The sequence below is a fragment of the Tursiops truncatus genome, chromosome 20 (genome assembly GCF_011762595.2).
Source record: "Tursiops truncatus isolate mTurTru1 chromosome 20, mTurTru1.mat.Y, whole genome shotgun sequence".
NCBI classification, from domain to species: domain Eukaryota; kingdom Metazoa; phylum Chordata; class Mammalia; order Artiodactyla; family Delphinidae; genus Tursiops; species Tursiops truncatus.
In genome coordinates, this window is record NC_047053.1 from 52213635 (window position 1) to 52229822 (window position 16188).

At 58.7% G+C, this 16188-nt stretch overlaps 1 protein-coding gene across 6 annotated transcripts in view; it reads right to left on the bottom strand.

Moving 5' to 3' along the window:
• Positions 1–15969, bottom strand: part of TTYH2 (tweety family member 2) — a 39875-nt gene extending 23906 nt beyond the window's left edge. For 2 of the 6 annotated variants that reach the window (XM_073798147.1, XM_073798148.1), the window contains exons 1-3: positions 8668–8821; positions 8306–8478; positions 2865–2976 (exon numbers count right to left, since the gene is read on the bottom strand). In XM_073798147.1, the coding sequence (XP_073654248.1) occupies positions 2865–2976; positions 8306–8478; positions 8668–8739 (357 nt within the window). In that variant the 5' untranslated portion in view covers positions 8740–8821. Of the gene's footprint in view, positions 1–2864; positions 2977–4181; positions 4557–8305; positions 8479–8667; positions 8829–15766 lie in introns of those variants that run through there. The other 4 variants (XM_033847349.2, XM_073798146.1, XM_073798149.1 and 1 more) reach the window with 4 other exon arrangements.
• Between the last annotated feature and the right edge of the window lie 219 nt (positions 15970–16188).

A 16188-nucleotide genomic window follows, 5' to 3' on the forward strand; every position in this document is an offset into this window, starting at 1 on the left:
GGAACTCGTTATAAATGCAGATTCTCAGTCTGGTCCCAGACCTACAGAATTGGAAAGTCTGGGGTGGGCCCCCGCCATCTGTGTTTATCAAGCCCTCCAGGGGATTCTGTTGCAAGCTCAAGTTTGAAAATCTCTGAGACGGAGGAAGCTCCCTCCTGGAGAGGGAGTTGATGAGGTTTTCTAGACAGGCAGGGGATGAAGTGCCCGGAGATGAAGGGTGGAGGCTTGGCAGGCCGGGGGCGGGACCCCCATCTCAGAGCCTTGAAGGGAAAGGCTAAGACCAGACCCCTGGGTTCCAGTACTCGCTCTAACACAAACTAGCTCCCTACCCTGCAGCAGCAACACGACCTCTCTGTGCCCAGTTCCTTCCCCAGCGCTGCCCACAGGCCTGATGCCAATGCAAAGGGGAACCCAGAGGAGCCTCAGTGACCACCAGAACATGGGGCTCAAACTCGAGCCAGCTGAGCTCCCAGGGGCCGTAGAGCCCAAGGCCCTGGTTTTAAGCCGAGACCCCAGGGGGTGAGAGGTGTGCAAGGTGCCCTGAGTGAGTCACTGGGCCCAGATCGGGGGCGCTGGATCCAGAGAAAGGACCCACCTGGCCCTCCCAAAGGACCCTTTGTGACCCCCCAAATCAGAGTGTGCAGCTGATCCAGGACCCTCCCGCCGCCCACCGAGGCCCAGGGCTCCCTCAGGGAGGAAGGGCGCAGGCCTGGGGCTTCTGGTCTGGGAAGCGGAGCCTGGGAGGGCCCACCTCGCTCTGGCCCAGGTCTTAGTCGCCTGACTTGTCTCCTGAGTGCCGCCGCCCCCCAGTCCAAGCCTCCTCTCTCTTTCGTGGTGATTACGGTAACACACACAATTACAGTAATTATAATAACGGCACCATTAGCATAGGGTCCCCCCTCCCAATGTGGAGCGCTTTTTGTAGATTACCAGGCACTTTCATGGACATTATCTCATCTAACGTCATTTATGTGATATTCGGCCTTCACCCCCCTCCAATCTGGGGAGCCCTCTAAGATCTGCTGCCTCCCCTGGAGCCCTTGGGACTGGGAGTGTTGGGTGCCCACCCGAGGCCCAAACCAGCCCCATAGGCCCAGCCAAGGACGCAGGTCAACACAGGAGGTGGCCATCAGGACCCAAGCAGCTCCTGGCCGGCTGGACCATCACCAGAGCCTGGGACGCCTGCCTTCACTTTTCAGAAATGGTGGAGAGAGGATGAGGGGCTGACCGCCAGAGACACACGGAACCCTTCCCTTCAGGAACACGGGGGCATTTAGAGACCTGGGGTCTGATGCACAATGTCCACCCCTGACCCTGGGGAGCGCTCAGCTGGGGTGGATGGACCCAACCTGGGGGCCTCGGGTCCAGCTCATCTACGGCGGATAAGGACATGAAAAGCTTGAATCTTCCCATCAGGGCGGCTCTGGGACTTTCTTCCTCAGCCCTGCGGAGCCACGGGTCATTCCTTACAATGGTCACAAGTCAGCCAGTGAAGGTCATGGCTCTGGGGCTTCCCGGGGAAGGGATTCTCCTTCAGGGGCTGGTTCTTCCTCCAGTGGTTCTGTGCTGGTGGGTGGAGCCCCTTCCCCACCAGGGCAGAGGGGAAGGCGGGGGTCCCCAGGGAGTGAGCTCCCCCCAGGCCCCACCCGGTGCTGGTCAGGCGGCGTTCGGCCCCTCAGCTCCCCCATTCCAGCCGCCCCATCCTCACCCCATTAGAGCTGCTCCAGCCCAGTGTCCAGGCAGCTCTCAGTCCCCAGGGATGGGTCCCAGTGGACACAGGGGGTGGTTGGATGAGCTCAGCAGGAGAGCTGGGCCCCTGCTCTGGTGTGTGACCCTCGGCTCCCCACAAGGACCCTCTCTGCGGCCAGAGCCACGGCACCCAGCACCCAGCCGTACCCCCGAGGAGCAGCACAGCTGTCTCTTTAAGGGAGTCCCTCCTGGGAGGAGCCGGGCTGGGGGATTAAGGCCTGAGAGGAGCTTAAGGGAGAGGAGGGGCACTGAGGTCGAATCCTCCTGAAGCCGCAGCAGGAGGAAGTGAGGTCCACAGGCTCCGGTTGGGGCTGGCTTGCACGGCTGAGGCCGCCTGACACAACTGCTCATTTGCTGAGGTCACCCCTCTACTGGGGAACTGGCCCAGAGGTGATGGCGGACAGGACTGGCATTTCTGAAAACTGCCCCGGAGCTTGGCTCCCAGGGCACCAGGGGCTGCTGGGAAATCAGCTGGAAAGAGCCAGTGCTTCCAGAGAGAAAGTGACAAGCGCTGGGGGCCATGGGCTACCTTTTTTTGAGACCCTGACTCTCCCCGCCCTCGAGGCTCAGCAAGTGGACCTCTTCCTTGGGCGAAAACTCCTTCCTCTCCTCTGGCCAGCCCAGCACATCCTTCACCCTTAGCCCCCAGCTGGAGTCACGGCGCCTGGAAACCAGAGCCCGGAGGACACCTTGCGGGGTTTGGGGCTCTTCACTTGTTTTTGAAGAGTGTTGACATCTCCTGGACGCCACCCACCATACTCTACACCCAGCACTGAAAGTGAACACAGAAAACACCGTGGGGCCGACTGTCCACATTCAGGGGCCTCTCGAACAAATGGCACAGTGCTCAGCTCTGCTGAAGATGGACGGGCTCTGATCCCACAGCCTTCCTGGCCCCCAGGACCCCGCAGCCTTTCTCCTTCGGTCCTCACTCCTACCCCTGCCCCCTGTGCCCCCCGCCCCCCAGCCTGGGGAGCAGAAATCGCCGGTTGGCTCCTGGCGGGACCAACTGGCAGCCCCAAGGGAGTCCGGCCCCCTTGGAGCCGAGCTGGCTGGGCTCTGACTGGGGCTCTCGTTCCCACCACGCTGACCTCACCGGCTGCCCGCGACCTTACCAGCACGTCGATCCCAGAGAAGGTGTGGTTGGCATTGTCCAGGGAGTAGATCAGCTGGTACACCCCGTCGTTGGCCTCGCTGTTTCCATAGAAACCAACGCCCACCGCAGCACTAGAGGCAAGACCCCAAAGTTAGAGGTGACACCCAGAGGAGAAATTTTGTTAGTATACTATTTTTTAGCGCCGTTTAGACTTCACAACGAAACTGAATGGAAAGTACAGCAATTTCCCATATACCCTGTGGCGCCTCAGACGCCCAGACAGCCTCCCCAGCCGTCAACAGTCCCCGCCAGAATGGGACAATCGTTACAACTGATGAACCTACGTGGACACGTCGTTATCGCCCAAAGTCCACAGTTTACATTAGGGTCACTCTTGGTGTCGTAGAACAATCTTCTGGGTTTGGACAAATGTATCCGCCATTATAGTTTCATACAGGGTAATATCACTGCCCTTAAAGTCCTCTGTGCTCTGCCCGTCCATCCCTCCCTCACTCCTAACCCCTGCCAACCACTGATCTTTTTACTGTCTCCATGGTTTTGCCTTTTCCAGAGCGTCATATGGTTGGAATCCTACAGTACGTAGCCTTTTCAGACGGGCTTCTTTCACTTAGTAATATGTATTTAAGATTCCTCCATGTTTTTTCATGGCTTGACAGCTCGTTTTTCTTTTTTTAAGCGCTGAATAATATTCCATTGTTTGGATGAACACAATTTAGCCATTCACCTACTGAAGGGCTTCTCAGTTGCTTCTAGGTTTTGGCAATTACGATGAAAGCGCCTTTAAGCATCCATGAGAGCGCGTTTTTGACTTTAGCTGAGGAACTCTTTCCTGGGTAGGGGAGAGGGGGTGGTCTAGAGTTCTGGCAGATGGGCTGGCCGGGGGAGGGAGGAAGGTTCTGGGGCAGCGGTCTCTGGCCTGGCCAACTAGCTCTGCAGCACATTTCATTCAGCCAACAAGAAAATACTCCTGTTCTCCAGTCCCGGGGCTCTGAAGGGTGGAAGATTGCTGGCCGGGCCCTAGGGGTTTTGATGCTACAGTAGGTCCGGGAGGGGCTCAGGAACTCGTACCTTTGCCAGCTCCCCAGGTGACTCTGACACACGTGGGCTTGGGGACCACTGAGGTCTCATGAAATCACACTCACCTCTCCCAAACCCTCCAAGGGTTGCGGATGCCCCCTCCATTCTCTATCCTTTCACCTCCACTTCCCCACACCACACACGAGGCATCTGTCCTGCTGAAATGTTTGGGCTTCTAGAAAGTCCCTTCTTAGTTTGAGTTAGGTTGAGCTGAAGCCTACCACCTTAAATCACGTACCTGCTGGCTCCTGGCTGTCCTCGGGGCCAGACTGGAATAAGCTTCCGATTCTGCAAGGCACCCTGTCAGACATCTGAATGGGGCTCCGCGTCACCCTTTCTCTGCTCTACGAGTCAGATGTGTCCTCCAGGCCCCGGTCTACGTCACCCTCTGGTTCAACTCTCTCTACTCATGTCATGTCACCCTTAAACGTGGCCTCTGAGTGAAGCACCCAAGCCCAGCTGGTCCCTCCAGCTCCGAGCACAGGGGGCTAATGCCCTGGGGTCCTCCCTCCCTGTCACTGACCTTGTGGTCCATGAATATCCCTGGATTTCTCCCCAGGAACTGCCGCTAAGCGCAGGCGTTCCTTCTTCCTCTAGTGCCGTATTGCTTTTTGTTTTGTTTTAACTAAAAGAGGAACTTTAAATCCATGCCTGTGAAATTTCATCTAGTTGGTTTTAGTCCAACATTCCAGCCTGAACAAATCATGCGAAGTCTTGCCTCTGTCACTGATCATACTTTCTCTGACTCATAACCCCGGGGGGTCCTCTCAAGATTCATTAAACAGCCTCCTTGAGTTTTCATCCAAAACGCTGATTTTGCGGGGGAAAGATGAAGACACATGTGCAAACGCTTTGTACCCTTTTTCTTTAAACAGGGCAGAACCTGGGATGGAATCCCCTGGGAGACTGTTCTAGAAACCTCCTTCCAGGGTGCCCTTGACCCCCAATTCAGTGTTTCTCAGAAAGCGGTCCATGGACCACAGGACAGAATCACCTGTTAAAAGCGTAGGTGGGGGGGGGGGCGGGGGCGGGGGGCACACCGCACCCATTTGTTACCAGTATGGTCTGAGAATGTGCATTTTAAAACAAGGTTCCTATCTGCTTCACGTGTCTGACGCACGCACGCATGCACGCACCAGCTACAGTTTGGTGAACCCATGAGTAAATCAGTATTCTTTGCATTCAACCAGAATTGTTCAACCAGCTTCGAATCCACTTAACCGCACCACCACACAATCCGTAAATACAGCATCCGCAGGGATACTGGGAGGACCTTGGTCAAATGCAGAAATATTCATACATTAAATGTATTGTATTTCTATGAGCTTCTCTTTAGTCACTTCATCTTTTAAATTTCAGTCTGCTCTGAAAAATACCTTTCGGTTGCTCCTTGTGTTTCTAACTTTCTCTGCTAGTTCTCTGTGTCATGAGCCAGTGTTTTCTGGGGACTCGGCCTCAAGCCAATGCTCTCCCATCCTTTTAACTCTCCCTTTCCCTCTTTTCAACAACGGAGGATTCTACTTTTGCGTCTTCTCATGGTCTATGGATTTATCGGAGATGATGGTTCAGGAGGGGCTGTGTAATTGCACCCAGTCTTCGGAGACAAGTCTGTGGTGCTGTCCCTCTCTGGTGTAACAGCACCGCTCCCTTAATCAAATGTTAAATCACTCCCAAAGACAGGTGCACTGCGAATTCTCCTCATGTCCCTTTTGCCTTGTTCATTCTTTCTTCTACGGATTCAATCTCCCCTCTTCTCCGGGATCCTTGCTGTCAGAGCTCAGCAAGACCCCCGCCTCCTAATCCCCCCGGCCTCACCTCGTATCCCTTCTCCTTCTGCTTTTGTTGGCCCCCCCTCCCCGCTTCTCTCCCTCAACTCACTCCAGCTGGGCTCCAATCTGAGCACGACTCCAGTGAAGGTAACTGTGGGCCTCCACCGCACTTACTGCCTATCCCCCACCCTGCTGCACCCCTACCCCAGCCCCCTCGCCCGCCCCTCTGCTCCAGCCACACTGGCTTCTCTCAGTGCCTTAAAAGTTTTGTGCATCCCACTCCTGGGCATATACCCGGACGAAACTATAATTCAAAAAGATACACGCACCCCTATGCTCACAGCTGCACTAGTCACAATAGCCAAGACACGGAAACAACCTAAATGTCCATCGACAGACGAATGGATAAAGAAGATGTGGTCCATGTACACAATGGAATACTACTCAGCCATAAAAAAGAACGAAATAATGCCACCTGCAGCAACATGGATGGACCTAGAGATGATCATACTAAGTGAAGGTAAGTCAGACAGAGAAAGACAAATGCCATACGATATCGCTAATATGTGGAATAATCTAAAATATGACACAAATGAACTTATCTACGAAACAGAAATAGACTCACAAAGAACAGACTTGTGGTTGCCAAGGGGGAGGCGGGGTGGGGGAGGGATGGACTGGGGGCTTGGGGTTAGCAGATGCAAAGTATTATATACAGAATGGGTAAACAACAAGGTCCAACTGTGTAGCACAGGGAACTCTATTCAATGTCCTGGGATAAACCATAATGGAAAAGAATAGGAAAAAGAATAACTGAATCACTTTGTTGTACGGCAGAAATTAATACAACATTGAAAATCAACTATACTTCGATAACATAAATTAAAAAAAAAAGCTTTGCTCCCCCTCTCCCCCCGCCCACCACAGGGCCTTTGCACACACTCTAATTCCCTCTGCATGGAAGTATCTCCTTCCAGCTTGCCCCCACCTTTGCCTAGTTCACACCTTCTCATCCTGTTGGTCTTGGTGCCCTTGTCACCCAGTTCACACCCGACCTGAGTGGGCCATCCAACTTCACGCCTATGCCTTGTCTCCAGAATTACCCTTTAATTCGTAAGTACTCAGATCAAACAAGCACATGATCCTCTGTCTCTCCCAACAGACCGAGAGCTACAAGAAGGCAGAACTGGTGGCTGTTTTTCTGATCGCCGGCTCCCTCGTGCCCGGCCCAGGCGACCCGGAGAATTCTGAAGGAGGAGCCGTGCCACATACACTCCCGTTTTGAGTTTTCCTTAAGCGGCAGGTAATGATTACTTATTGGAATTGACCCTCCCAAGTCATTCTTACTGTTCCAAAGTATTCTTCTGTCACTTGCAGTATTTTTTGCAGAAAAATCTGAGTTCATAGGAGAGAGGGCTGCCTGCGTAGCAAGCACTGCTGGTCTCTTTGGCCGTCTCCACCCTGTCTCTCCCTGCCCGCCCTGCACACCTTCTCTCAGGAGGAGGCTGTTTAATACTAGGTACTTTGCAGGAGGCTCCTTTCTGCTGGGAGTCGTGTTTGTCTTTGAACTTGCGACCATGGCTCAACCTCTCTCCTTTAAGTTTATGATTTAAGCCCCGGCCACGTGTCTCACCCAGCCCTGGTTCCCTTCCACGTGTTTGCTGCTTTGTCACCCCTGCAAAGCTGCTTTGAGTCCTTGCCTATCTTTTGGCTTAGATGCCCTGACACTGCAGGCAGGACGGGACCTTGAACGTGATCTAATGGAGAGGAAAGCCCTGGGGATGAGGTGAGCCGCTAGGGATGAGCCCCATCTGCCTCTTGTCCCGCTGCCGAGACAGTGCCGTGGGTTCTTGGATACAATGGACAATTAGCCATGAGGCATTCCACCCCTTGGGCCGAACCACCCCCCGGAGCATTTCAGGAGGAACTGAGGCTTTTGGAAAAACCTCTGCAGATAAAAAGACAAGAAAAATACAACTGGTGAACACAAGACCCGCGTGTGTGTGTACACCGCCTGGGCAGCGTGGCTCTGACACACAGTCAGAAAGCCTCACTTCACCATCCGAAGCAAAGAAGACCCAGCTGATGGCGCTAAGAGCTATTGATCTTGTGAGAAGATGGCACTGATCTGGACTGGAGTCAGACTTTGATCGCAGACCCCGGGCGGCCGCTGGGAGGGGACAGGACGCAGAGAGAGAGCAGCGATGTCGCCGGTCAACTGTTCAGGGAGCTCGCTGCCAGGCTGGAGAGGTCCCCCCGGGGCAGGGGCTAGGGATGCACGGGAGCCTCCCCTCGCCACCCAGGCATCTGATTCCCACTGTTGGGCGAGAAAAGGCACAGCTTTCACCCTGGAGACAGGCCCTCCCACCCAGGTACCCGGAGCTCAGACAGGAGAACGTGGCCAGACAGCTGAGGAGCCACTTGGGGTTTGCTGGCGGCGGGGTGGGGTGGTGCGGGAAGTGGAGGGTGAGGCAAGACCCAGATGGTCAGGCCCACTTTTCTTCCGCTGTGTCCGCCTTGCAGCCTCACACGGAGACCCCCGCCACCCCCCGCCCGAGCGCGCACGCCGGGCCCGGCGCAGAGGGACACTCACCAGCAGACGAGCCCAGCCGCCACGGCCGTCCAGGTGATGCAGCAGGGGTGGCGATGCTTGGTCTGCACCGCACTGCTCTGCAGGGAGCAGCACACACACACCAGGTAAGCCGCGAGGAAGACGAGGTTCAGGCCCAGCCCGATGGCGGCCACCAGCCCCAGGAACAGCAGCGACTGAGGAGGGAGAGGCCTGGGGTCAGCACTCGGTCCCGTGGGTGGCAGGGGTGTCGGGAAGCGCCCTGCCCTCGGGCTGGGTGGGGAGTGGGGGGCAGAGGAGCTCAGGTGTGGGTGGGGGAGGACACGAGACAAGTGGTGGAAGGAGGGACGGCTCGAGCCTGGCCCCCAGGTCCGGGGCTTACACACCTGGATGCAGGTGCGGACCAGGCATTGTCTGATGGGTGCTCTGAGCTGCTCAAGACACAAGGCAGGAATCATCCCCAGACAGTGAGGTCTGTGGGCAGTGCTCCGTGTGACTGAGGGAGACAAGGAGATGGATGTCTGTGGGATCAGAGCATCCAAGGCCTCCTGGAGGACACGGGGCTGGGCGGGGTGTCTCAGAAGCTGCGTGGGGCCTGTCGCAGGGCGGGGAAGGGATGCCCTGGCGGATGTGCCCCACGGAGCCTTGTTCCAGGTATTGGGGTACATCCTCAACCAGAGGCCCACTCTGCGCTGGGGGAGGGGGGAGACGTCAGGAGATGCACCTGGGGCGTCCCTCTCATCACATCTTGAAAGGGACGGCGACCCCTAGATGCCAATTGCGGCAGCAAAGCCCAGAATTCTGAAGGGGGGAGGAAATGCCGTCTCAGGCCCGCCGAGCAATCAGGGTCCTACAGAAGGAGCCGCTACCCGTCAGGAGGCCCAGAGCCCCCCCACTCCTTGCCTTCCAATCTCTTGATTCAGCCAGATGGACGCCAGATGGCAGCAGGACTGGTGGCCGCCAGCCAGGGCTGGACCTGGCTCTAAGTCAGGCTCCCGAGCTGACAGCCTCGCCTTGCTGCCCACGTGCCCCGGGTCGTTCCCAGCCCAGAACCCCCAGCGCTCCAGTCTGGGCTGTCGGGGCAGGGTGATGAGCAGAGTCGGGGGGACACTGGGGCCCTTCTGGGCTAAGAGGGAGACAAGACTCAGGCAGGAGCATGCGCACACCAGGAGACAACCCTGAACACAGAGGCTGGGGTCTGCAGTCCCGAGGCCCGGGGTCGTCTTGGACGGGGGTGGGCAGAGCCTCACAGGGGAGAGGGTGTCTGCTGAGCCCATGCAGCCGCTCGGGCCCGTGAGGGCTTGGGCCGGCCTGCAGACCCCTGGCCTGACCTGCTCAGCTGGCCACCTGGACCGACGGGTTTCTGAGCCTCACGGACAAATGGCCAAAGCAGTGGGGACAGCCCAGAAGAGGACAGGAGAGATGGCTCAGGGTGGATGTGACGAAGTGTGGCTTTCGCCTCCACCTGGGATAAATATGTCTTAGGTACTGCCAGGAACTTGCTCCCCGACCCCCGACTCAGCAGCATGGGTGGTAAGCCCTCCTCCTCCAGGTAGCTGGGAAGGCCCAGTGGACCTGACCACACCCCCCTCCGGAAGTCCTCCTGGGTGGCAGGCGCTGGGGCTCCCGGGCCAGGGCCACTGGGCCTGTCCCATGGACTGTGCCAGGAGGCTGGCCTGGTGAGACAGTGGAAGAAGCTGCCACTAGCCGGCCCCCAGCCCATGCCCCTCACTGGAGGCCCTGTAGCCCCAGGCCAAGGGGAAGAAGCCAAGGATGGGGGTTTAGAGCCTCGCTATTCAAAGCGAAGTTCACCTTCTCAAGCCCCACCCTGGACCCAGTGAATCAGAACTGCACCAAGAGCTATCCCAAGAGATCTGTATCTCATTGAAGTTGGGGAAACCCTGATTAGTGTCAACAGACTTTCTCAAACTGTTTATAGCAGCTTAACCTTTTCTTCAGACTCGCTTAGCAGAGCGCTGACGTACAGAGAGCCTCTGACTGAGGGGTGGATGTAAATGCCAAGCTTTGTCCTGGCCACCCCCTCGCAGGCCTGAGGCCCCTCTGCTAAAGCCCAGGACCCCCGTCACAAGTTGCAAACCACTGTGCATATACCCCAAGAGCCAGCAACCCCACTCCTGCATGTTCACCTGGCAGAAAGGAGGGCTCATGTCCCCCACAAGATACATGCAAGAATGTTCACAGCAGCCTAACACTGCGGTAATAGCCAAACACCAGAAACAAGCGAAATGTCCACCAACAAGAGATCGGATAGATAACAGGGATTGGAGCCACACGATGGAATATGACGCAGTTATGAAAAGTCAACTGCGGCGACAGCCAGTGATGTGGGAGAATCTCACAGATGTCACGGTGGAGGAAACAAGCCAGATGACACAGCAGAGACTGTGTGGTTTAACTGACGTAAGATGCAAAGTCAGAGAAACTCATCTGTAGTGACAGAGGTCCGAATAGGAACTACCTTTGGGAGGGAATCAAGTGGGACGGAGCCTCCTGGGGGGTCAGGAATACACTTTGACTGGGATGGTGTCACACACACACACACACACACGTATTGAGGTGTACACTTAGGGATGTGCACTTCCCTGTAAGTTAATCCTAATTAAAAAGAAAGTAACAAAAACCTGGATAAACCTTTTGTATAGATTAGAGACTGGTTAACAGCCATATTTCTTCCCAGCTACCCTGGAGAGCCTCATCCTCAATCTCCCCCCAAACAGGAAAACCCACTGACTCTATCATGGGTCCCCATCCACCAAGGAAGGACCTCCAAGGAGTAATCTCGACTTGGGTTGGTGCCGTTTCAATCTCTCCAAACCACAGCCCGTCCCCACCCCCGAGCCCCTGCCCTGGCTCCCCTGTTTCACGCCTCACAGCCCACTCCGGCCTCCTGACCTCCTGCAAGCCTCGTCTCGTGCGCAGGGCCCTGGGATTCCAAGGCCGGGGGGCAGGGGTGGGGCTCCCCAAGCTGGGCATCTGGTCTCATTCGATTACCCTTGGTGCAGCCCATCCCCGGGGAGGCCCCGTCTGGGAAACCCAAATGTGGAGGCCCTTTTGTTAGCAGTTCCCCTCCGGAACTTTCCTCGGGCGCTGGGAGCACGAGGGCAGGGGCAGAGGTTAGGGTTAGGGAAGGAGGAGTTGGAGGGGGGAGGGAAGAGGAGCCTGAAGAGCCACCTCCCACGGCCACCTGGGTGTCACCGGCCACCTTGGTGTCACCGGCCAGCGGCCAACGGGCTATTATTTTCCGGCTGCTAATTAACACTGCGGGTCCCCGTGTGTCTGGGTGCGGGGAGGGCGTTACAGGGAGGACCTCCCGTCCAGAGGAAGCCAGGAGCTCTGCTCACACGGCCTCCTGCTCTGACAGCGCCGAGAAGGGAGCGCTCCAGGGCAGCTCCTGCGGCCACGCCTCCCCGCCCCCGCGTCAGGGCTCGGGCCTCTCCCTCGTGGCAGTGACTTCCATTAGTTCTGGTTTGTCACTTTGCGATGAGAAACCAGAGCACGAACCCAGGACCCAAGCTGGGGGCAGCACTGACCGACTGGCATTCTGGGAACGCCGAGGCTGCGGCTGCACCGCGAGGGGCTCCTGCACTGGGGCGGGGGAGTGGGCAACAGCCCGAGCGCCCCTCGCCCCGAGACCCCAGGAGACAGAGAGTGAGCCAGCCGAGGGGCGAGACCAGGGCGAGAGGAGCCGGAGGGAGAGGCAGTGACTCGATTGGGTGCAGCCCCTCCCCCCCGGGGGCAGGGGGCAGGGCGCAGCGTGACTGTCCAGCTGACCGTGACTCAGGGCTCAGACTGAGTGAAGGGGGCTTCCTCTTCCCAAGCTCGGCTCCCCTCAAATCCTGCCGGCGGGCCTCCCCGCCTGGCCTTTCCTCCTGAGGACTGCCCCCCGAGTTGGGGGAGCCCTGTAGTTCTGGGTCTAGCCCCTCCCCCGGCCTAAGGACACACACTTGGGACTCTCTGGGGAGTCTAGGAGCGGAACCACCTAACGTCAACACACGGAAATCCGTGCCTCCGTGTAAAATATTAAGAGTGTCTCCTCTACTTCCTCACGCGCGTCCCAAGAGAACGGCTGGGCTACGGACGCGGCTGGGCTCTGGACGCGGCTGGGCCCTGGACGCGGGGCAAGGACCGACGGCGCAGGGCGCACACAGGGGGCTCCTGCACATGCGCAGGCAGGAGCAGCAGTGAAGCTTGGCGCGGCACTCGGGAGCCGCCGGGCCTCTCGGGGACAGCACCTCCTCGGTGTCTGGTCTCCCACCTCTCCGGGGAGGCGGCCGCATGCTGACGGTGGCAACTGAAGGAGGAAACTGAAGTGGCTTGTTCTGGGAGTCACTGCCGGGGGCAGTGCCAGGGGCCCTTTCTGTTGTCCCCAACTCTGTCCAATGGGCACCTGGCCAGCTGGGGCTTCCTCCTTGCCAAGCAGGGCTTGTGGCAACTTAGGGAGCGCCGGGCGCTGGCCACATGCTTTACACCCACTAACTGATCGGGTCCCTTCAGTAGCCCTTCGAAGCAGGGATCTGCTCCATCTCCACTCCTTCTCTCCGGGCAGAGGTCAGCAGACTCAGGCTGAGAGGTCTGGGCTGCTTCCTCGGATGGGGCTGGGGGCCCAGCGGGGCCGGGGCGTCCTCCTCCACCTGGGGCTCGCCTCACCTGCCCCTGCAGACAGACTGGGCACGACCTCCCCAAGAGCCTGGTGGATGGAGCCCAGGTAGCCTGAGCGAGGACTCAGGGTCAAGTCCACTGGCAGGGAGGGATGGAAGGACAGCCATCAGGGGGCTTCCATGGCTCCCCAAGACCCCTGAAAGTGACTGGGAGCTCTGCTTCCTCAAGGAAGTTCTGGGAACTGACTTTGCTCAGGATGTCCCAGTCACCAGGCGACCTGCTTTTCACTCCTAGATCTCCTTGCCTTCCAGATCCCCCGCACGGCTCGTCCCCGCCACGGAGCTTTCCAGGACGCACTGCCTGTTTCCAGTTCCATTTAATCTTTGTGTACACACACACACACACACACACACACACACACACACACACACACACACTACCACAGGACGGTACTGTTCACTTGGACGTTTGGGGCATGAGCTGAAGCCCCCTCTGCATGAGTCTTTCAGTCCTTCCTGATCAGTGACTGTAGACACAGATCTTCCGTCTGTTCTCCATGGGTTATGGTACTTGGACACGTTTCTGAACCTCAAGGCCAGTCTGCGTAATGATTTGCATCACTGGGTCCTAGCACGTGCTATGGGACCCTCTACGTACTAAACATGTTTCAAGGGACATCTCATTTAATACTTGCAGAGGAGGAAAGTGAGGCTCAGGGAGGTACAGACACCTGCCATGGTCACAGTTTGAGTACTGAGATGACTGACAGCAGAAGGTGCCCAATCCAGGGTGTTAACTGACGTGGTGCCCTGACTTGGGCGGTGACCGCCGCTCAGGAGGAAGGGGACGAAGGTGGGGACGTCCAGGAGAGACCCACGGTCAGACAACAGGGGAACTTACCAAAACAGGAGCCGCCTTAAATAAACACCCAGAGCCAGACTTCCCATCCAGGCTCACCAGACTCATCTCCCACTCAGAGCCCTCAGGCGGCCTAAGCAGTACATGGAGGGTAGGGGTGGGGCCGGGTGTTTGGCAGCAGGGAGCGGCGGCCCTGGGGATGCCAGCACAGTGTGTCAGGGTCTGAAACCCCGGGGAGGAGAGGGGCAGGGGCTGTGAGTGGGTCCCTCTGGCTCATCTGCCACCTCTCCAGGGGACCGAGGGGGGTGGCCCAGGCTCAGGCCCTGCCAACCACAGCTGCTGGCCAGACGGGAGCTGTCTCTGGCGGGGGGAGTGCCCTACCGCCCCTCCCCACACACCAAGGTCTTCTCCACCCAGGCCAAGAGTTTACTTTTCCTCCAGGGGAGAGGAGAAAGCTGTGGTTGGAGGCCCCAGGGGCAGGATCTGGGGCGCAGGGTTTGGGACACAAGGACGTGGGGTCAGACACACACACACACACACACACACACACACACACACACACACACAGTACGCAAGCAACACAGCTGTCTCTGAAATCATATCCGCCTCTTTTCATGCATTCATTGGGAGAGGAAGATTCCCTGGAGCTCTCCCCAGGTGGCTACATTCTCAGGGAACTGCCTTCCCCAGGCAGGGCTGGGGAGAGGGAGGCCAGACAGACAGGGAAGGAAGCGAACTCGGCAAGCCAAACCCGGCGACGGATCCCTGCCTAAGAGCAGGAAGGGGTCCTGATTCTCTCCTCCTTCTGGAAGGGCAGGCACCATCTGCCTGGGGCCCGAGGGTGACGGGGACACTAGGGGTTATTATTAGACTCCCTGTCACTGGCACCCTGCACACCCTACTGGACCAGGATCCCCGGCGCCCTGCAGGAGAGAGTCCTGGCAGGGGAGAGGTGAACAGCCGACCCCTGCTCAGCCTCCCTGGAGGCCCCACTCTGCCCTGACTGGCCTCACACCAGGAGACTGCAGAGAGCCTGACACGCAGGCAGAGGCTGCCGGGGGTCAAAGTCCTGAACAAATGGGCCCCATCTTGGACTTCCCAGTCCCGGAATCTTTGACCCAACAGAAAACTACTCAGCCTGGCTACAGGGGCTAGAGAGGGCTGGGCCACACCTGAGAAGGCTGGGAGATTCTGCAATTGTCTGGGCGGGGAAGCCTGGGGAGCACCCCTTCTCCCCAGGGGTGCAGAAACCGCGGAGGCCAGCAGAGCAGGGCAAGGAGAGAATTGCAGGGATGAGGCGAGTGGCTGGCCAAGCCGCTAAGATCCCAGAAATCCAGGGCCTAGAAGGTGTGTCTGTACAGAGAAGGAGGGTGCGCTGGTGTGAGATGGGGCTGATGGGGGCCACCTTCCCTCCCCCAAATATCCACACGTAGCTGAGGGTCCACACCCCTCTCCCCCAGCTCTGTCGCCTTCCAGGAGGGGCCCAAGTAGAGGTGCTGGCAGCGGCTTCCACGCTGCAAGCAGGGGCTGGGGAGGAGAGTTGCTGCGGAGACGAACCGGGAGACCGGGAGTTTCTGCCCAAACTTCTCCCAGAGAGAGCGCGTCTTGTAACCGCAGAAGGAGGAAAACGGCGGGGCCCTCCTCAGCATCTCCGCAGCTGGTGCGGCGGAATCACCGGGTACGGGCACAAATGCCCCTACGCCGCGCGGCGCTGCCCTCCCCCTCGGCGCTCAGCCTCCCCGCCCCGCCACAGGCAGCCTCTGCGCCCTTCCCCCCCGTGTCCCTCGGCCGGCTTAACTCCCATCTTTCCAGTTGTCCCGGCCCATGAGGTTCCCAGACCGGAGGGCCGTAGGCCAAGGACTCGCGGGGAAAGGGGAGAAGGGGCGAAGAGGCTGCGGGGAGAGTGGGGGACGGGGTCTGGACGCCTGTGGAGAGCGGCGGGCTGGGAGGGCGGAAGGGGTGGCGCGGGGACTTGGGGCGCCGGGTCGGGGGGCGGCGCGGACTCACCTCCTGGTAACTCTCATCGCGGGGCCTGAAGGTGCTGTCCACCGGCTGCAGGCGCAAGCCGACGTGCGGGACGCTGTGCAGCCACACCACCCACCAGGGCGCGATATACTCCACGCGCGCCGCCAGCATGGCTCTGCCGGAGTGCGCCCGCCCGCTGCGACCGCCGACCGCAGCCCACCGCCCGGCCCGGGACGCGCGCCCGCCCGCCCCGCCCCAGGCCCGGCCCCGCCCCGGGCCCCGCCTCGGGCCCACCCCGACCCCGCCTTGCCCTGGACTAGGCCCCGCCCGCTGAGCGCGCGCGCCCTCCCCGCCCCCTCCGGGGGGGGCGCTCCTCGCCCTGTGCTCACCCTCCGGCTGCACGGGGTCACACCGAAAAGCCTGAAGCGTGTTTTTGGCCTGGAATCTGTCCTGGCCCCACGGGC